This window comes from Calypte anna, chromosome 19, assembly GCF_003957555.1.
Source record: "Calypte anna isolate BGI_N300 chromosome 19, bCalAnn1_v1.p, whole genome shotgun sequence".
NCBI lineage: Eukaryota > Metazoa > Chordata > Aves > Apodiformes > Trochilidae > Calypte > Calypte anna.
This window is the reverse complement of record NC_044264.1, coordinates 6,943,166-6,962,783: the sequence shown is the minus strand read 5'-3', so window position 1 is coordinate 6,962,783 and position 19,618 is coordinate 6,943,166. Positions and strand designations below refer to the sequence as shown.

The following is a 19,618-nucleotide window of genomic DNA, read 5'->3' as shown; positions in this document are numbered from 1 at the left end:
AGGGCATTAACATTTGATCCCCCATGGTCCCCTAAATGCCATGAGGTTTACCAGGTGGTGTTACAAAACACACCAAACCATTATCTCAACAAAAAACCTTAGATGTGCTATACAACACCTCAGTGAGGCTGGAGCTGGAATGCAGGTGCTCCTGTGGGACACATTTCACACAGGTGGTTCCAGGTCTCATCTCTGCCTGTTCTCTTACCTCCCGAACCAGGTCCTGCTCCAAATTATGGCGGCCAAGGAGCATCCGTCTCTTAAAGCGGCGACACTCCAGCTCCAAGTACTGCCTCTGACGCCTCAGTAAGTTGGCTTCTTCCTCTGCCTGGAAATGCTGGATGTTCTCCTTTTGCTTGGAAAGCCACTCCTGCTTTTCCTTCTTTGGAGTGCTCTGGTTTTCATTCAGCTCCTGATAACAGCAAGGTAATTAATTGTGGAATAGTCACATTAAGCTCCTTGGCCCTGAACAACTGGATGGACCTGCATGGATGCTTCATATCACATATCAAGGGGAACATCAGGAGAAAGTTCAGAGTGGGACAAATTCATCTACAACTTTTTTTTTTTTACATTGGTTATTTTAACCGGCCAAAATGCTGGTTCATGTTCACAACTGCCAGACACACGTATTAGCTCAAAATGTAACAATGATGGTTCACCACAGAAAACAAAAGACATTTGGAGGTCCTGCTATACTGCCCGACAAATGTTTTTACAGGCTCCCAAAGGAGTGAAAGTAGAAGGGAAGCATTGTCATCCTGCTGTTCAAAAAAAACTCCAGCCACATGAAGCACATCAGAATTTTTTTTTCCTTGCTTAATGAGAGAAACATATATATGTTTCAAGTAACTCATCAAGGCAAAGCCAGTCACTGAGATGCCATGATGCATAAAAACAACATAAAGAAGTTCACAGGTGAAACTTAAGGCCATGGTTTCCACATTTCCACTATATTCAATAAATAGCTTGAAGCATGTTTGGCAAAAGACTCCACTTTCTTGAAATGCCTCCTGAGAGACAACCAGACTCATCACATTTCAACTTAAGGATGAGACAGAACTCTATTTCATCAGTGCTTCCTGGTGCTCAGTGATCTACTCCAGACTTAGAAGAGCCCAGGGTACTACAGTTTTGTTAGAACTTTTTTAGCTCTGTTGCTCTTTTGCTTTTTTTTTTTTCTCCTGGGAAATGCCTATGTTTGGGAATATTCCCCCCTTTGGAGCAAGTTCCAAAGTTGCGTCACAGAAGTTGCTGGTTGAGCACTAAATGGTTCCTTCAGAAAAATTATTTATAGTGCTTAAGGTTTCAGCCACTCCACAAAAAGAATCAGGAAGTTTGATTCTACCATTTCTCTGCATTTCACAAAGATTATGATTTTCACTGTGGTACACTGAGAATTAAACTATCACAAAGTTTTCTCCATTAAAAAACAATGTTTTAAAGCTATTTTCCTTTAAAAAATCTGCAGGTCATCTTTACTGATCTGTTTGCTTCCTGCTGCTACAGAAGAATCATTTCAGTGATAAGAAATTTTATTAAGTGCTGCAGTGGTCAATCTCTGTAGCAAAAAGTTATGAGAAAAATGCCCAGGACTTCTTAAACTCTCTTTTTTCATTCCTTAGGACTGCCAAATTTGCATGTTTCTTTCTAAATTTTAATCAATGGAGAAGTTGGTACTTCCACAAGATGAACATATAGGTGCCAATCTATAACTAAACCCCCTTACTCTAAGGCCAAAGATATGAAACAAATACAGTACATACAGGACTGTGCTACGAAATGCAGAACTTGCTGCAATCCAGTGAAAGATCACTTGTGCACAGGGGCACTTTTATTTCCAAATGTTCACTGCCCTCCCACTGTGCTACAGACACATTTCTCATTGCAGGTGAGTTACCTCTTTCAGCTGCTCTTTACGGAGTTTATATTCTCTCTTCTGGGACTCCAGGAAACTGTTCAGTTCTTTTTTCTGTTGGGCCTGAATATGCTGTTGAAACTTCTTTTCTTCATTGGCCATCACTTTAGCCTACAGCAAATCCAGTAGCAAATCAGTCTAAGTCCTAAGCTCATGTTCCATATCGGCTCCAAGACCCAGAACTCACAGTACAGTCACCATGATACTCACCAGAACTGAGTAAGTGTGAGCCTCAGCAGCTTGCCCTCACCCTCTTCTCATTCCACCCCCCTAACAACACACCATCAGGAATCCTTTCCAGTGCCTCCCTCCTCAGCCCTATTGTTCACCTAGTCCTGCCTAACAAAGTCAACCTTTCCATGAAATACACCCTTAGCCCTCCACTGAGAGATCCAAGATGAACAAAGAATCAATATTAGTAGCTGCAGGCAGCACCACTTCATTATCAATTATTTAAAAGCATAAAACCCCTCATATATCCATCAGCAACTAGGCAGTGAACATTTAGGGGTAGGCTGGCACATTTCTCAACAGGCTCCGTAACACTTGATGGCAGTCTGTTATTGACAGCAGAGACAGGGCAAAAGAAAGGTAAACTCTTCTGGTATCTTTTTCTGGGGTCATTATACCAAAATTTAGTGTAATGTGCTGTGATGAAGGACATACCTTTCCTCCAGTTCCATAAACCCTTTAGTGTTAAGCAGGTGATATATTAGCTTTATTCTAATTAGCAATTTGCTTAGCTCCTGAAAACAGACATTCCAGAGACTACAATGTCCTCTCTTCATCAGTGAGGGGAGGCAGACACTTCAATGCACATATACAGACCAGTGTTAAACCATCATCTCCTACCTCTTTTTCCATGGCTGCTTGGTGCTTCTTAATTAGCTTTTCCATTTCTGCTGCAAAATTGTTACGTTGTGTCTCAAGGTCTTTGTCCAACCTGAGGCGATGCTCATCCATCTCTGCCTTCAGTTTATTCTCTAATGCCATCAGTTGCTTCTGGTGTTGCCGTCTCATACGTTTATAGCCAGACATCTGCTCTCGCAGCTCAGAGTCTTGCTCATGTTCCTGCATTTGCCTTGTCACCTAGGAAGGTAACCACACTGGGCCTAAGTTAATGCTTGTTCATCTGCTTTTCAGCAGTACCACAAAAGAAAAATATTCAGTGAAGAAATAAGATATTTTTTTTTTGTAAAGAAAAGCACACATCCTAATGGCAGCAGAGCAGATTAAAAGCTGAATTCTGCTGTAGAAGATAAGCTCACATGGGCTGCAGCAGAAAAACTGTGCAACTGTTACAAAGCTGGTACCAAAACTCCTTTTAGCCCACTGTAATGAGCATGCATATATACATCCATACACACACAAACATAAATAATACGCACATGAAAATAAAAGCCAGCTCATTATTACAAACAGTTCCCTGCATACTGTGAAACATATTGGTTCTGAAAATACCCAATATTCACAAATTACGCTTGCCCAGATGTCACATTTAAGCTTCTATTAACTTTCATTAAACTATTTCAGTGATAATATCTTAGCCAGCGAAGACAGCTCACGTTCTGATGAAATCCTAACAGCTCTAAGTGGTTTCATAGCTCTGTGTTCAAAGGTGTCCCTCCCTACACAACTGCATCAAAATGACAACCTTAACCTACCAGCGATGCTGTGCGTATGGTAGCAAAGTGTTCTCGGTTGCGATAATGAGACTTGTGGCGAGATACTTGGGGAGGAGACTGGGGTTCTGATGCCCTTGTTCGAGGATCTGATTCCTCTCTGTAGTTTTCTTCCTCCTTATCAGCAAATGTTAATGTGAGAATAAAGAGAAACCGTGTTACAGAAGATTTTTATTTTGGTCTCGTTCAAAAGACGTTCAAAAAGGAAGAAAAAACATTTCACATCCAGCAGCCCTGGAAGATCCTCCTGGTAACAGTGGGATGAAGGAATATACTGCACCAAGAGCTCTGATCTAAGATCCTTGCTTTTGAAAATTTCATTGCACATTATTACTAAGAGGAAACTTACTAATTAAAGCTGAAAATGAGAAAAATAATTGGAAAATTGAAAACTGACTTAAACAGTTTACTCCAACAAAACATAAAAGCTATAAAGTAGATTATATCAAGTCAGAAAGAAAAAAAACATAACATCTTTGTAACCCTGAAAGATAGAGGAAGATTTTCATTACACCCACTCCAGAAATACCTCAAAGCAAATTTTAAAATTTGTCATGGTGTATTCCACATTCTTATTTTGAGTTTGTCATTCATCACAAAGCGATTAGTAGTTAGATATGATACACTAATTAACTCCCCGAGGACATACCTGTGTCTTTGTTGCATATCTGAGCAAAGAACAAAACATTCTAACCACACCTATCATTAAGTTCCTGGGTTGAGAATAGGTGTGATAACCCCTCCACAGCAAGAGCAGCAGGGTGCAAAGGGATGCTCCCCAGTGCTGCCTTTCTTTTTCTGTGCATCTTTGTTCTTTAACCAAATACTCAAATCAAGTGCTGGGAAGCTGGGTGCTTCAGAAACACATTTCAATCACAGCTGAGATCTTATGTTCTTAGATACAGGAATTCATTAACTAGAAGGTAACAATGTGGAACACTCACATCATTTTGGCCCAGGAAGCAGTGCTCTGCAAGTTAAAGGCATCCCTTAAACGAGCCTATTCACAAGCTGACATTCCGACTCTTCATGGTAAAGCAAAGCAGTTTCGAAACAATGCAGTTGGCAAAGTAACTTTTAGTGAAGCCACAGATACAAATGATCTTTACAGCAACCTCCCAAAGTTTCCAGTGCACATTAATATACTGGGACACAATATCAGAAGCTGCAGATAATGATTTAGGATAGGAAGCACTCAATTTTTTGTCATCATGCCAACCAAACACTCTCCCATTTTACACCTTCAGAGTCATCCAGGAGCCATCTAATGCTTACCGGCTTTAAATGAATGACAGAGCTGTTTGACATCACGGTGTGGTCCCCCTCCATCATATCCAGCTCACTCTTATCATCCGAGGCATCTGGAAGACTGTTAACACTACTGCTTTGGCTACTGGCACTGATAGACATACTAGGAATGGACTGATTACTTCCGACACTATTCACTGTTCCTGTCCTGCCGACACCATGATCTTGTTCCTAGGAGAAAGAAATTATTAAGAAAATCCAAATCCAACACAGTTGTACCTATGGACACTGCCAAATTAAATGTTCATTCCATCCTTTCTTAAAGGCATCCACCTGCCAACATCACGGCAGTTCCTGCCCTCCAGGCATTGCCATGAAACATTTCTCTTGTGGGATGCTGGGGAAAGAATCAGCCTCGTCAAGCTGAACTGGCTGATGTCAGATTCATTTCAGCAGTGAGCCTGCTAACAAGCTGAACTCTATCATCAGCAACAGCATGTCACCAGAAACTGTTCTGACACCATCATCATCTAAGTGTTCAGCTGGGACCCTGCACCTCACACAGTTCCTTTCTGCACATGGGAGTACTGCAATCCACAGTCTTGATTTCTGCATATTCTTTTTTAAGAAACAAGTACAAATTTCCATGTCTCAGACTCGGAGCAACATTTTCTGGACAAAATGAGAAGACTGTCAAGGGCCTCGTACATATGGTCAAAACAGTGGTTAACTGCAGTTGCTGAGAGTCCTCATGAAGCCTTATGAGCAGGCAAATAAAGCTCAGATTTACAGAACTGGAAGCTAACTGTTCAAGCATGAACACATGGTACAGCTTCTTGCCAGCACTAGGCATCTACCCTGTTTGTCCTTTGTGCCTTGAGGTAGCTTTATTCCAAAGCACAGAAAGGAAGACAGAGTTTACAGCCGGGTGTGTAAACAGCCTCCATTCGCTTTAGCAATATCTGAGTTGTGGTTATTTAAACGACAGCATCATTTCCTGGGTCAGTGATGAAATCCAAAGCTTCTCTCACCTCCTCTTCCTCCTGTGTTTCCACTGCAGGACCATTGTGTGCCTCTTGGAAGAGGAGCTTCTTCATTTTACGGTACTGCAGGTTGTCCAGTTCTCTCACTGCATCCTTTGTTCTCTGAATCAAGTCTATTAACACTGTTTCAGGCCGCTCCCGAAGAACAAACATGTGCTGTAGAACACACAGATAGATGAGTGACCTCTTAGGCCTTCACCCCACATGTTTTGAAGATAAAATTATGAGCTCTAGTTGGGTTTGTTAGCCCTCTTCCCCACACAGAAGGAGAATACCTTCACAGCTTACATTAGTACTATTTTTAGACTTCATGATCCGGATGGAATTCAGAATGATTGCTTTCTGATGGGAGAAGTCAACCAAAAAGTAAAGATGTAAAAAAAAACCCAAATGCAGGAATGGTATTTCATGTACCATGAAAACAGGTTCAGTTTAAACCCTTGGACTTCTCTGTAGAGGTATTTAGAGATGTTATCTACTTGTGGTTCAGAGGGGGAAGAGCAAGGAATAACATATAAATAATGTTCGACTGCTTAAGTATCTCTAACCAAATATTAATTATCTCATCATCTAACTCTCACTCTAAAATCCTTTTCCTTCTTTAGAGAAGCCTGAGAATCAAATATTCAGCATAGAGCTCTGAGTCACAAAATAGCCCTGGAACAGTTAGCCATGTTATGCTCTTGATTTGGAAATAGTCACTGCATTTCACCGCAAAGGTGGTTACATTCTGCCAGTAGGTAAAACAAATCCTGTCTCTGTATGCCAGAAGCAGCTTTTGCAGTCTCCAGATGAAATGTGCTGTGCAAGCATGAGTCATTATTAACACCACCACTAGTTTCATTTTGTTCCTTAGGAGAACTGCATTGCCATTTCCAACACGTCACATTCTCTACCTGTCCCTGTGAAGTGGCCTGCAGCTGTTTCAGACTATAGATATGGAAGGAATAAATTCACAAACGTTTCATTTCCATCAATGTTCTCTTTAATTGCAGTGAACTGCTCAAAATAAAACCAAGCTACAGAAGTCTGAAATGGCAGGACTACACACCCACGCCAAACCCTTTACTGGATAATTGCCTTTACTTTCTGAATAGTCTGTTTTTAAAGAGGCAAAAGTCCTGAGAACCATTTCAATAACAAAATACAAAAAGGTGATGATAGAACCTTCTTAAATAGCATCAACTTCCCAGCAATGCAATATTTTGGAAAAATCACTGTTTAGCACAAACCTAGCCAGGATAAAAACCCCCCAAAATGTCATGAACCCTGTAAAGAGAACAACAAGCTAACAAAATTCTGAATGCCATCTGATGCCACACAGGAAATCCACCAAAGAGGAACTTGGAATAAAGCAGTTCTAAACCTAATGTCTGTGCAAGTTACATTCACTTAGGAACATGATGGCTTTTTGCAATAATCTACACACTGGCTTTGTTTCTGGATAAGAGCAAGGAAAATCAAGTATCTGCAGCATACAGGAGCACAAATGCAGAAGAAAACTGCAGACAGCTGAGGCTTGTTCGTATCAAGGAAAAGTGTGAAGAAGAAAAACTGTTTTCTGCTGCTTCCTTTCCTCCAGGGATACTATTAGAATTTCAGTTCTATGTGTAAAGCACACAGGTGAGGGCAGAGGATAAAAAGCCTTTAGGGGTATATATAGCATGGAATAAAGAGGGGAGTATTGAGAGGTATTTGTGAAGTAAAGCACTGGCAGCTCTGTCAGGATTAATTACAATCACCAGCAGAACAGAGTAAGCTTAAGCAACTGAAACTCTTGACAAGTTGATGGACATCCAGTGTCACTTTCTGAGGTGTCCTTTTATGATGAGAACAAGACTGGCTCAGAGTCATCTAGGGAGCTGTCTGGGACACTGCAAAAGGGCAGTCAAGCCAGAATCACCAGCTGGGGAAACTCCACAGCACCCTCAGCTCAGAGGTTTTTGGTTAATGGGGAAAGGGAGAATTGTTAATTGTTGCCTAGTATGGTAGGTGAAAGAGAAGAGTGTCCCAGGGCCTGGCTCCTTTTTAGTGTCATGCGTAAAACAAAAAAAAGACAAGCAAACCAACCTTCAGAAGCTCCTCTGATGTAGGCCTGTCTTGAGGAATTTTCTGGAGGCAAGAATCTACGAAGTTTCGAAAATAATCGGACCTGTGGCAAGGAAAGTGAAAAAAAAAAAACCAAAACAAAGAAAACCACAAAAAACTTCTGAGTTAGCTACCTAGTTTTCAAAGCTCATTAAAAGAATGAAGACATTTACATTTGGTCACTGGTAGCAGAACAACTTTTATTTTTGCATTTTGGGGGTCAGAAAAATACGTAATATGAGCTGAATGTTTTGACAAGTGCCAGGGTATGAAATAGTCTAACCAGTCAAACTCCTAAGTAGAAAAAAAATTCTAAAAATAAGGTACAATGTGTCAGGTTAGAAGCTTAGGGCTATGGCTCAGAAAATTATAATTAGGAAGTTTTTAACTTTTGAGATCAGTTTACTCTGCTGTCTCAAAAGACAGCTGAGGCTGGGAGGCACAAAATGCTACTACTGTGCTTTATTCTTCTGATGTTTACACAACACACAATCATTGCACAGAAACAACATCTTCATCTTGCAAAGTAATACTTCCACAAAAGAAGATTTAGGAATTGACGGTGTGGTTTGTGATTAAAAAAATAGTCAACCCCACATTGTTGGCTAGCTTGGAAGCTTCAGAAGTTTACCAACCCATGAACTGATTTTTTTTACAGGATCTTATACTCTTCCAGCAGCATGTCCTCTTTCTGCTACACTGAGAGTCTCAAACATGTACTGACTAAATGGTCAGTTCTGTATACAAAATATAGAGTGAACCTAGCAAGAGCCTTCCAGCTCTCATCCTCCCAGTAGGAACCCAGCCATTTCAAGAACTCGGCATGACAAAGCACTCCATTTACAGCAATTCCCTACAACATTCCTCCCTCAGTAATACTCACCATTCATTAGACTGTAGTGTAGGGGATTCATTCTGCGCTATGTGATATAAGGCACTCATTGCGTTCATATTAAACAAAGGAGGCTTCCTTTCCGCTATACACAAAAGAAAATAATTTTTATATAGGGAGATAGTCTCATGTTTTTGCTCTTTTTTTTTTTTTAGTTTACATCCCTTTAAAAAAAGAAAACCACATCAGCAGAAACACTACTGCCTGAACATGGAACCCCAAATCAACCCTACCCTGCAATCAGACAGATATGTTGGCGTATGTCCTATACCATTGCAGAAGATGAAAGCACTTTGAAGATCAAATGCTTTGTCCTCTCAAGCTTTTAAATTACGTGGTTTATCATAGTTGACTTCTCTGACTCATTTTAATGTACTAAAATAGGACTAAGTTAACAGTAAGCTCTATACTCGGTGTTTAGCCACTAAGCATTCTTTCTTTCATAACCTCTTTTTTTTTGTTTGGTTTTTTTGTTTTAAGCTACAGTTGCAGAAATATTTAAATCCAACAGGACAGCAGTGATGAAGAAAAAGCTGGTTAAAAGAACCATTAAATCACACTTAACTGACTAAGCACATGGGCAGGAAGTCAGTAACAGGCTAACTCAAGATACTATTTTGAGAGTTGCATTCTCTTTGGCTCTTCTCTCTCTTTCAAGCTTGTGTTACTCTTATAGACTGACACAGCATGAAAGCTTAATGAGGAAGGAGATGATCTCACTGTAACAACAAAATTGAAGCTTCATCAGAATGTTTATGGGCTAAACCTATAAAGTTCAGCCTCGCCATAAACATTCCAGAGAAGCTGGTCAGGCCACAGGGATGTTCCTACGCTAGAAAACTTTCCTTCCTGAAAAAAAATAAAGCTCATTTTCTGCTTTCTAATTTTGTGTTGAATAATAGCAGAAACATGTATCAGAGCTCATTGTTCACTCACAGTTATCAGAGAATGGGCTAAGCTCTACAAATTCCTCAGAATGGGTAAATTAAGGACTTAAGCCTTTCCTCAAACGTAGCACTTTACCTTCTCTAGTCTGTCAGATAACCAGGTGCTGCTATTGAGGATCAGACTGATTATCCATTAAACTATTTTAAGTGACCCCTTCAACTATTTCAACTGATTATCCTCCCTTTTTTTTTTTTCTCATAACTCACCCAAATAAAATAAAAATCCTCGGGAAACATGGAAACTGAGCCTCAGTGAGGGCCAGTTCTATGACTAAGTAATAGTTTGAGAAGACAACTAGATGTCTCACTCTTCTGCCTTTTCCCTGTGCTTATTCAAACCCAGGCAAATGAGACAACCACTCCAACCCAGCTTACAACACTCCACTGTCCTGACCTAGTCTCACCTCCCACCACACCAGAAGCTGTAGACGGAGCCTAACGCTTCATATTGCAAAAAGGCAGCGTGCAGGAAGGCACCCGGGGGTGTGGTGGCCATGAGCTCACCACATTCCTGGAGCCCTGCAGCCAGCCAAGTCTCCTTACTCCACTCAGAGCAGGACTCTGTCATGACAGTCACACCCCTTCAGCTTGCTTCATATTGGCAACAACAACAGAAAAAAAAAAAAATCAAAAACAAAATTTCTCTGCTCTGAAGAAAGAATTTATTTCACATCCTGGAAGAAACTGAAGTTGACAGCTTGGAATGCCAGACAGCATTTTTAGCTAAACTGTGCAGTTCACATGGATTAGCGTGTTCCTGAGAGCTCCAGCTGCCCGGCTGGGCTGCTCCTCCACTGAGGTCAGTTTGGAGCATGGGCAATAAGATCTGACAAGGATGGCATGACAGCCTCAGGTGCAACAAACAGCACTGAACCTCACCAGCCCAAGAAAAACTTGCAGCTAAGTGCTTCTGCAGAGCTGGAGACTGACTAAAATCTGGGTAGCGCTGTGCACAGCATTATGCTTCAGTGAGTGTGGTTTTGTTTCATGAAAATACTGTACCTTAAATTTAAATATAATTCCATACTAACTTGCTCCTTTTAAATTTATGTTTTGTTTCAAGGAGTCTGTTCTAATGGTAATACTGTAATTTCTTTTGGGTTTGGCTTATAGGTTACTGCTTCAACAGTTTATTCCCTATCCCTCTTTTTTCCCCAAAAGATTTTTCCAGCCAAACCTACTCACAAGGGACAATATACACTGAATATAGCTTTAAAGCTGTCCATTTATCCCAAACATCATTTCTGCAGAACTCAATACTATTTCTTACATTATCATACAAACAATATCAATTTATTCCATTAAATCTACTTCCATGCTGGTACTGTTAATGGTTCATTCCTAGAGCTGTTCAGCAGTTGTTCAGTTCAGAAGTTAACTGCTTCTCCCACAGATGTGAACACCTTCAGTGATACAGCCCGGATGTTTTCTTTGTCTATATAACTCTCTTTATCTTTGGGTAGTGAAAACACCAGCTCAATAAAAAATAAACATCAAATTGGAGAGTTAGTCTTGAATTCTAGAGAGCCCATTTAGCTCTTTTCTATAAAACACAAATCCCTGAGAAACCAGGACAAGGAAGATCTTTTGCACTGTAATATAGCTGAATAAGTCCTAGGTTCTAGGCTGAATGCTTGATTTCATAATTTTTCAAAGAAAATAACTTACCTAACTCAATACAGGTAATTCCAAGAGACCAAACATCTACTTTGCCATCATACTGCCCTTCATCCATGGCTAAAATCACTTCTGGGGCCATCCTAAAAGAGGAAATTGGTGCTCATAAAATTCTGGGCAATGGAACACATTGTCATCATCAGTAATTCAATGAAACAGGCTGTTTCACTGATTTCTGCTACAAATAACTCCCCAAGGTATCTGGCAAGAGCATGGGATCCTGGGAACAAAGACCAGGCTCCTACAATAGTTTAAGCCTACACAGAGGCTGCACAACGTTCTCCTGTGCTTTGCCCAGCTCTCCATTTATGCCTATCACCATCTTCTCACCCTCCAACATTTCCAATAGTTTAGCTGCCTGCCCAGCTCTAATGAAATAATTATAGCACACAATTGTGTAAAGACCACAGATCAGGTGCAAGAGATCAAAAGCATATAAGGGATCTGCAAAAGGTTTTGTTAAATGAATCTGGCCTTCCCTATGAAAGAAAAAACACTTTGGTTATTTCAGCAAACAGATGCAGTGAGAACATATGAAGTGTTAAAACCACTGGGGGGAGTAATTAAAATATATTACAGATTATTCAATCCCACCTCTACCACTTAAAGTCACAAATAGTCAAACAGAAGAACAGCTTTATAACTTTTTGTGAAATACAAGGATTCACAATTTTCTTAAGTCAGAGCCTAAGTACAATTTCTAAATTTTTTTTTTTTTTTCCGAAAAGTACATTTTATCATTATCACAACCAGAAGATTACAATGGTTGTGCCAATGAAGCTCAAGCATACTAAACAGCCAATAAATGATCATTTCACAAAGCCAGAAATGCATAAAATTCTTGGCTTACCAATATGGCGTCCCCACAAATGAGTTGGCAGGAGATGCTATGGAAGCAGACCCAAAGTCAGCAAGTTTCACCTGTCCTGGCTCTGTCAGCAGGATGTTTCCTGCCTTGATATCTCTGGTTATAGAATATAAACATCAGTATTATTCCTCTCAAAAAAAGAAAAACTTCTGTAGGACTTACTACAAAAGACATTAGTATTCACATGTTTAAGTTGCAGAATACTCTAATTTCTTTCAAATATAAAAACTTCACCCTTAAGTTAACAGCTTAGCATGGCCCTTGATCTTAGAATCAAGCTTGTCTTAAAAGTCAACCTCAAATGGCACACCTGGATCAGCTTCCTATACAGTTCTGCAAAACCTTCTCCACCAACTATGTCCTTTATAAATCTATTCAAACAAGTGCTAATAATGTAACTATTCAAATCCTTCATCTTACTAAAACACAGCAGTACTTTAAGCACAAAGAACACTTGCATCCCATACTTACTGTATGCTTCACAATATGTGTGTTCATGTAAAACCAATTTTTCAAGTATAAGTGCTTCCCCTGCCCCAGCAATCTTTGCCTTCAAGTTGCTAGAAGCTGCTGAGGTGAACTTGTCCTGCCTTGGTCTTCACTGCTTAAAGCAGTGGAAGAGCTTAAGGTATTGGAAATCTCAGCAGACTCAGATTAATTCTACAGAAATTATGAATACCAGCTCTAAGGGACAGTGCACACAGAGATACAGAGCTCCCTAGCATCTGACTACTATAAATCATTACTTTGGGAGCATACAGGCACTGTCAAAAGAAAATCCCTGCTTGGAAATACTGAATTTGGGATGAAGAGGATGCAATCAACAAAATAAATTACCTGTGTGTGAGATAGGAGAAGTATAACCACTTACCTATGGATCATATTGTGAGAATGCAAGTATGCTAATCCCTGGAGAGCACCATGGGTAATTGCTGCTATTTCCACTTCTTGCAATGGCTTTTTATGAACTTAAGGAAAGAATTTATTTGAAATTAAATATTAATGCAGATTGCAGCATACACATGAATACTGCTAACAATGTAAACAGAGAGAAAACACTACAAGTTCATTTTCACTTGGTTCAGTATAAGAATCAAATGTAAAAATAGTTCACAGTGTAGAGTGCATTCTACAATCAGGTATAATCTTCTCACTCTAAACCATTAGCTATTTACTACCAAAAAGAGACTATTTTGCAACTATAAACTACATTCCTGACAGTTCCATGACCATTCTTCCAAACATCTATTTGAGACACAATATTCAAGTTTCCATTACTGAAGCTAAATCCCAAAGCCTAGAACTTTAGCACAATTCACACATGAATAAACTGTAGTGATACAGATGATTATCCTGCAGCTCAGCCTTTTGTCCTGAAATGCCTCTGGCAAGTAAAGGAGAGGAACAACTTCCTGGCCACACATATATCTTGAAAGAAAGTTCACTTCAAGAAGCCTGATAGAAAAATGACCATTTAAGAAAAGGCCTCGTCCAGCAAAACCCTAATACTGCTGCAGTGCTATTTTAGTCATCAGGCCTACAGTTGTTAGTAAGCATTAGAATCATCAGCAAGAGTTTGCAGAAATAAATCTTGAACTAAAATGACAGGAGAACCTAAAACTCAGAGGAAAATAAACAGCTGACTGAAAACTTTAAAATAATGTGAACCAAGGAGAAACTAGGCACCTGGGAAAACCAATATTCTACAGAAAAAAAATACTACAGTCATTCAGGAATTTTAAAAACTGCACCTGTTCACACACTCTGTCTCCAAATAAACCTGTACACTCAAGGACAATTCTGTGATGCTGTAACCTTCTACTTCAGTACTAAACTTCTGACTTTGAATCAAATAAATAGGTATGACATACCTTCTAGTAAGTCTGATGCTGATCCTAAACAATATTCCATAACAAGCTATATGGGAAGAAATCAAAATATTTGTTAGAAAATCTACAGTAAATGTATGTATTCTACATTTCTGTAGAGAAATCTCCAAATTATCACCAGTGCATACAAAGCAGTCTGCTATAACAAAACAAATACTGCTTGTAACATAAGCCCCATCCCAGCACTGTCATACTGACCCCTCCCACAAGCACAGCTCTAACTGGAATTAGCATAAATACAAAGCAACAAAACTTGTAAGGAAGGCAAAACCATAACTAGTTATGTATTGTATTACGTATCTTATTTTATACGTATGTACTTAACAGGAATGTTAAATTGCACTTAACAAGATTATCAAAGAGCTATTTAGGGATTTACTTAAGATTTTGTCCCAGTGACAGGTAAATCAAAACCAAAACCTCCTATAACTTTGTTGTACAGATTTACTGAAGCTAATATGTGAACTAATTACAATTTAAAATATTAGATCAACAATATAATTTCTTCAGTATATGATACTACAAGAATGTTGTCAATGAGAGGTGTACAAATGCATTGTTAAATTATCTGCAAGCATCCAGTAAGACTTCCATACTTGCCTCATGGGCACTACAAGTGAAATACTCACCTTTCCTTAAAGCAAGAAAAGAGGCAGATAAATTTACTGCCTTACTGTTTATTTCAAATGCTCAAATTGAACTAAACATACTAGAACACCACCACAATCACCTTACTCTGCAAGTGAAAGGAAAAATTTCCCTAAATCTTGTTTCCAAAAAAAAAAAAAAAAAATACATTCAGCTTTGCTGAGCCTCTGTAAGGCTATTCTTCTCTGAGTCTATGCAATGCAGTTGTACAGGTGCCTCTTGAAAGCCAGCTGGAGATATTTTAAAGCACTCTTAACCAAGGCAAGAGAAATGCAGAGTGCAGCAGATGCTTACCCATGCTGTATGCTCCCGCAAATAGCAGCCTTTGTATTCTATACTGTTAGGGTGTTTTATTCTTTGGAGGAACTTGACTTCCTTAATAATATCCTGCCATTTCTGTAGAAAAGAAAAGGAATAGAAAGATTTCATAAAACTGTTACCTTTGTTTTGGGGGGGCTGTTGTTAAGTCAGTATGTATTTTAATAATTTTAAGGGGAAAAACTTCTCCTGGTTCCAAATCAAAATATTTTTACATCAACACCAAGATATTCACTACTTAACTCCTCAACAGATCTACAAAACAAGTTATTGATTTATTAGGATCTAATATGTAAGGATCTCTCTTCAATATACTACTTTTATTTATATGTATGCATAGGATATACTGGTAAACACCTAGTAGCTGAGCAAGTCCTCAAAAAATAAGCAATCCTTTTCTAAGGGATACCATTTCTGTTGTCAAACCAAACATACATCCCAACCTAAAAGAGATGTGGATGATAAGTGTCTGTCAGCATGATTAGCTGTCTCTCACTTAAATCTTCATATAACAACCTATCCCAACTAGCACCTACATTACACTGGATGAGGCTCCATTTATCACTCATCAAATATCTGACTACATTCTTGATAATGTTCCTTCATTACTAGTTCAGTTTTTATAAGGACTGATTTAAGGTGAGTTACCTATTAGGTATGGGAAAGGGCTGTGCAGGAGCAAAGGAGAAACAGATAAAACAAAATACAGGTTTATAACAAGGGGAGTTCTGCCAGTACAGCTTTAAAGTACAGAAGAGATCAAAGTGTCGTATTCTAACACAGGGATGGACACTGCCATTACTCCCCTTGGAGGAAATTACCAAAATTTGCTGCACATCTTTACCTCCTCCACAAAGAAAGGCAGAAGTTTGTGAGTAAAACAACAAAACTACAACTACAAGAAAAGATTTTTAAAAACACAGTAGTTCAAACCACTAAAGTATGCAGATACCAACACAAGAGTGTTTACACTGAAAATGTCTTTGAGAAAGAGCATTGGTTCTGAATCCAACACCCTAAAGTTTAAACACTGTTCTCCAAGTCCTGTTAATCCCTCAGCACACATCTCCTCAGGGTAGGATTCACAGACAGACAGAGGTCCCATATTCCCAAATGCTTTGGAAAACACATGAAAAACTCAAATCCTCCTCAATGAAAACTTCAGGGTTAGAGAAACACATGAACCCAGGGAACATGGTAGCCACAACCAAGGCAGCTGATTGAGGAAGCATTTCTCAACATCAGATACTTCAGGAGAAGGATGTTAGTGTAGTTGTACTAACACAAACTCTTGCTGACACCCTGGTTCCAGTACATTAACACCTTCTTGCCTTTTACCTTTACCCTCAAAGGCTTTGAGGTACTAAGCAATAAAATGCAAACGAAGAAAGTGCCATGTTAAACTTCTATATCAAGAAGAACATGGTGGTATATCAGTTAAGACATATTCATGATTTCCTGCATTAAAAAAAAAAAATAAAATCAAATCTCCAAGATCATATTAAGATCATGGCACTACATATCCCAAAGATTTTTAGCTTATCTTTAGTCTAAAATATGTTTTGGAGACAAATTATTCCCACCAAATAAAAAATCTTATTATGAAGCCAAACTAAATATAGATGACACCAGAATGCCTCTAGTCAATTTTCTTTCCATATGCTAGATCATAACTCTAGCAAACTTCTGAACAAGACAAATAAATACAGAAGCAAAATAGAAAGTGCTTCAATCTTGGTCTTATTACTTTCTTCAAAATAAAGAAACATAAGCATTGAAGACAAACAAAAGCTATTTCTGAAGCATGCACAGTTTGCTTCATTCATGTGAATAGAGTATTTATAGCTCACAGTAATTAAAACAGTAGGACAAGTAGTAAGTACAAATTATTCTTTCATCAGTACACAGTTAAACAAGTCACTGCAGTGACAAAATAGAAACACACATAGCAAATTTAACTGTGAAGCTAGAATTTAAGACTGCTGGAGAGACACTGCCACCTCTCCCTCCTACACAGACACACAGAAAAGAAGGAATAGTTCAGCTCCTTGTAGTGCAGATGATCAATACATAAAAGGCAGGCACAAAAAGCTATGAGCTGTTAATCAAATTCATCGGAGCAAGACTGCTCCTAAGACTGGAATATAAAGAATGGAAGGAGGGAACCAGAAATGCCTAGAACAACCTGCTTGCAATAAATACTTCTGCTGAAAAATCACACTGTGATTTGAGAGATGTCATTAACCAGAAATAATACCAAATCAGCTGCTCATGTCACGTTGTGCTTTTCAAAAATCTGTATTAGCACATTTCAGTATAAAATCAATTCTCTCTGTTAAGTGTCTCAGGGAAAAAAACACACGTTGGGTGGCCATGAAACACCAAACATTTACATCTCAGAGGCCTACTTTTACAGACTTCTCTGCAAAGACTGCTTGAGTCCCTAGCTCTGGCAGTTCTTCCATAATTATGCTGCTGTTCAGATTTTCACATTCATTCTTTAGCTGCTGTTTGCTTTTTTTTTCTTTTTAGCTCCTCATCAGCACACTCATTCCAGGGAAGGATGCCTTCTGCCTTGCTACTTTGTATAAGCAAGATTCTTTCTGAATCTCACTACTGCATCCACAGCTATTATTCTTTTGTTCAGTAAGCTATATGGTTACTTTAAAAGGTATTTAAAATAAAACATTCAAGGGCAACAAGACATCCTGACAAACAAAACCACTGGTTTTAATTTTCTTTTTTGCTTTCTATACATTTATATGGTCGCATAAAAGATTCTGTTGTGTCTGGAAGCAATGGTCCCACACATCTTTTCCAGGAGCAGATTAGACTCAGCAGATTAGGAAATACATTGCGAACAGTAAACTGACTTGTTTTCTTTACACAGTATTCTAATTCACCTTTACAGTTAAAGAAAGGCCTCCTCTGCTGTAGCCCAGGATAACTAAAGTCATCCCTTCTAGTAAGTACTTGCAATGGTCAAGATTTAGTATGCAATGTTTCTACTCACCTCATTGGACTGCTTCCCACTATATGACATTTTCTTGATGGCCACCACTTCATTGGTGCGCACATCACGTGCCTGCAACATGAAAACACAATGCATCAGTTCCTTCAGATCATTAATTCCAAGATCAAGATCAATCCCAAGATCAAACCAAACGTAGCCATAAAAAAACCTTTATCCATCAGTTAACTTTTACAGAGAGTTAAAATACAATTTTATTCAGTCCAGACTAAACAGAAGCAAGACTCAGCTCCCTTGTTTCATTCCAAAGGTAAGAGAGGATGGAAAAGGATAGGCAGGAGATGGCCACCAGTTAATCCCAGGGCTGCCACAAATTCCCACCTATTTTGCCTTAAAGGAAGGCAGCTGCTACAGAGATGGCAGAGATGTAAGCAACCCATCCTGATTCCTACTCAGACTTTCACTTTCTCAGTCCAACAATATTATCTTTTACAGTGCACAACAAATGTAGATGGGTTTTCACACATCAAAGGCAGACCTCCTGCCTTCAGACAGCAATAATCCAAGATAAGATGTAGACAATAAGTTCTGTTTAATTGAGCACCAAAGCAATGGCTCCTTCACCCTGGCAGGGGAAGAGGCAGCTTCAACTGTCAGGAAAGATGGTTCCAGACAGGACCTCAGCCTCCCCTCCAGTGGGGATTTCAGCAGCACAGAGGGGCAATGGAAGAAAAGACCTCTGAGCCTCTCTGATTATGTACAATCAACTTGCACACAAAGCTAAATGATATAAATCAAAATATGTGCACCCTAGCTTTCACTGATGACTGATGAAAACGCTGGGTTTTAATAGATTTTGTACTACTACCAGAACATGGATTAATGAAGTACTGGGATTCTGCCTTTTGAAAAAAGGTTTTTCAGTCATGTTTTAATTCTGCCATTCATAACAAAGAGGTTCCCAGAATTCCTGTCAGTCTATTTCAACCAGTTATGATAAGCTTGAACCAATACTATTTTTAGTGGTTTTTTCTGTTTGAGAGGATCCTTCCCACTTTCTCACTGACATTACAGTACCTCTAAGGTTGCGAGGGGCACATCTAGTTTTATTTTTTGAGACAAAAAAAAAAGAGTAAAATTCTGCTTGCCAGACCTGTACTAATTCAAGACAATCTCTGAAACATGCAAACCAGTGAAGAACTGCAATAAAACAGGCGTGCAAATTACTAAAGTAGAGCAGAAGGAACCCAGCTGTAACAAAAGGGAGCAGGTTATTCTTCTTGCTCCATCTGCAGTGCTCCAGTGTAGTGGGTTTCCTGTGTCAAGTGAAAGCTGTTATTACCCTCCAGAGCAGGGAGCAGGGTAAGGATAATACCAAAATGATTCAGAGGTGCCAGACTTGCAGTTTCTAAGAAGCTAAAACCAGGAC

At 39.1% G+C, this 19,618-nt stretch overlaps 1 protein-coding gene across 2 annotated transcripts in view; it reads right to left on the bottom strand.

The window, feature by feature from the left end:
* TAOK1 (TAO kinase 1) overlaps nt 1–19,618 on the bottom strand; it is a 65,709-nt gene that overhangs the window by 13,010 nt on the left and 33,081 nt on the right. For both annotated transcript variants that reach the window (XM_030462443.1, XM_030462444.1), the window contains exons 3-16: nt 18,232–18,303; nt 15,195–15,296; nt 14,235–14,280; nt 13,235–13,331; nt 12,346–12,459; nt 11,487–11,578; nt 8,863–8,956; nt 7,962–8,043; nt 5,880–6,047; nt 4,876–5,079; nt 3,583–3,717; nt 2,771–3,007; nt 1,901–2,029; nt 209–412 (exon numbers count right to left, since the gene is read on the bottom strand). In XM_030462443.1, the coding sequence (XP_030318303.1) occupies nt 209–412; nt 1,901–2,029; nt 2,771–3,007; nt 3,583–3,717; nt 4,876–5,079; nt 5,880–6,047; nt 7,962–8,043; nt 8,863–8,956; nt 11,487–11,578; nt 12,346–12,459; nt 13,235–13,331; nt 14,235–14,280; nt 15,195–15,296; nt 18,232–18,303 (1,776 nt within the window). The remainder of the gene's footprint in view (nt 1–208; nt 413–1,900; nt 2,030–2,770; nt 3,008–3,582; nt 3,718–4,875; nt 5,080–5,879; nt 6,048–7,961; nt 8,044–8,862; nt 8,957–11,486; nt 11,579–12,345; nt 12,460–13,234; nt 13,332–14,234; nt 14,281–15,194; nt 15,297–18,231; nt 18,304–19,618) is intronic.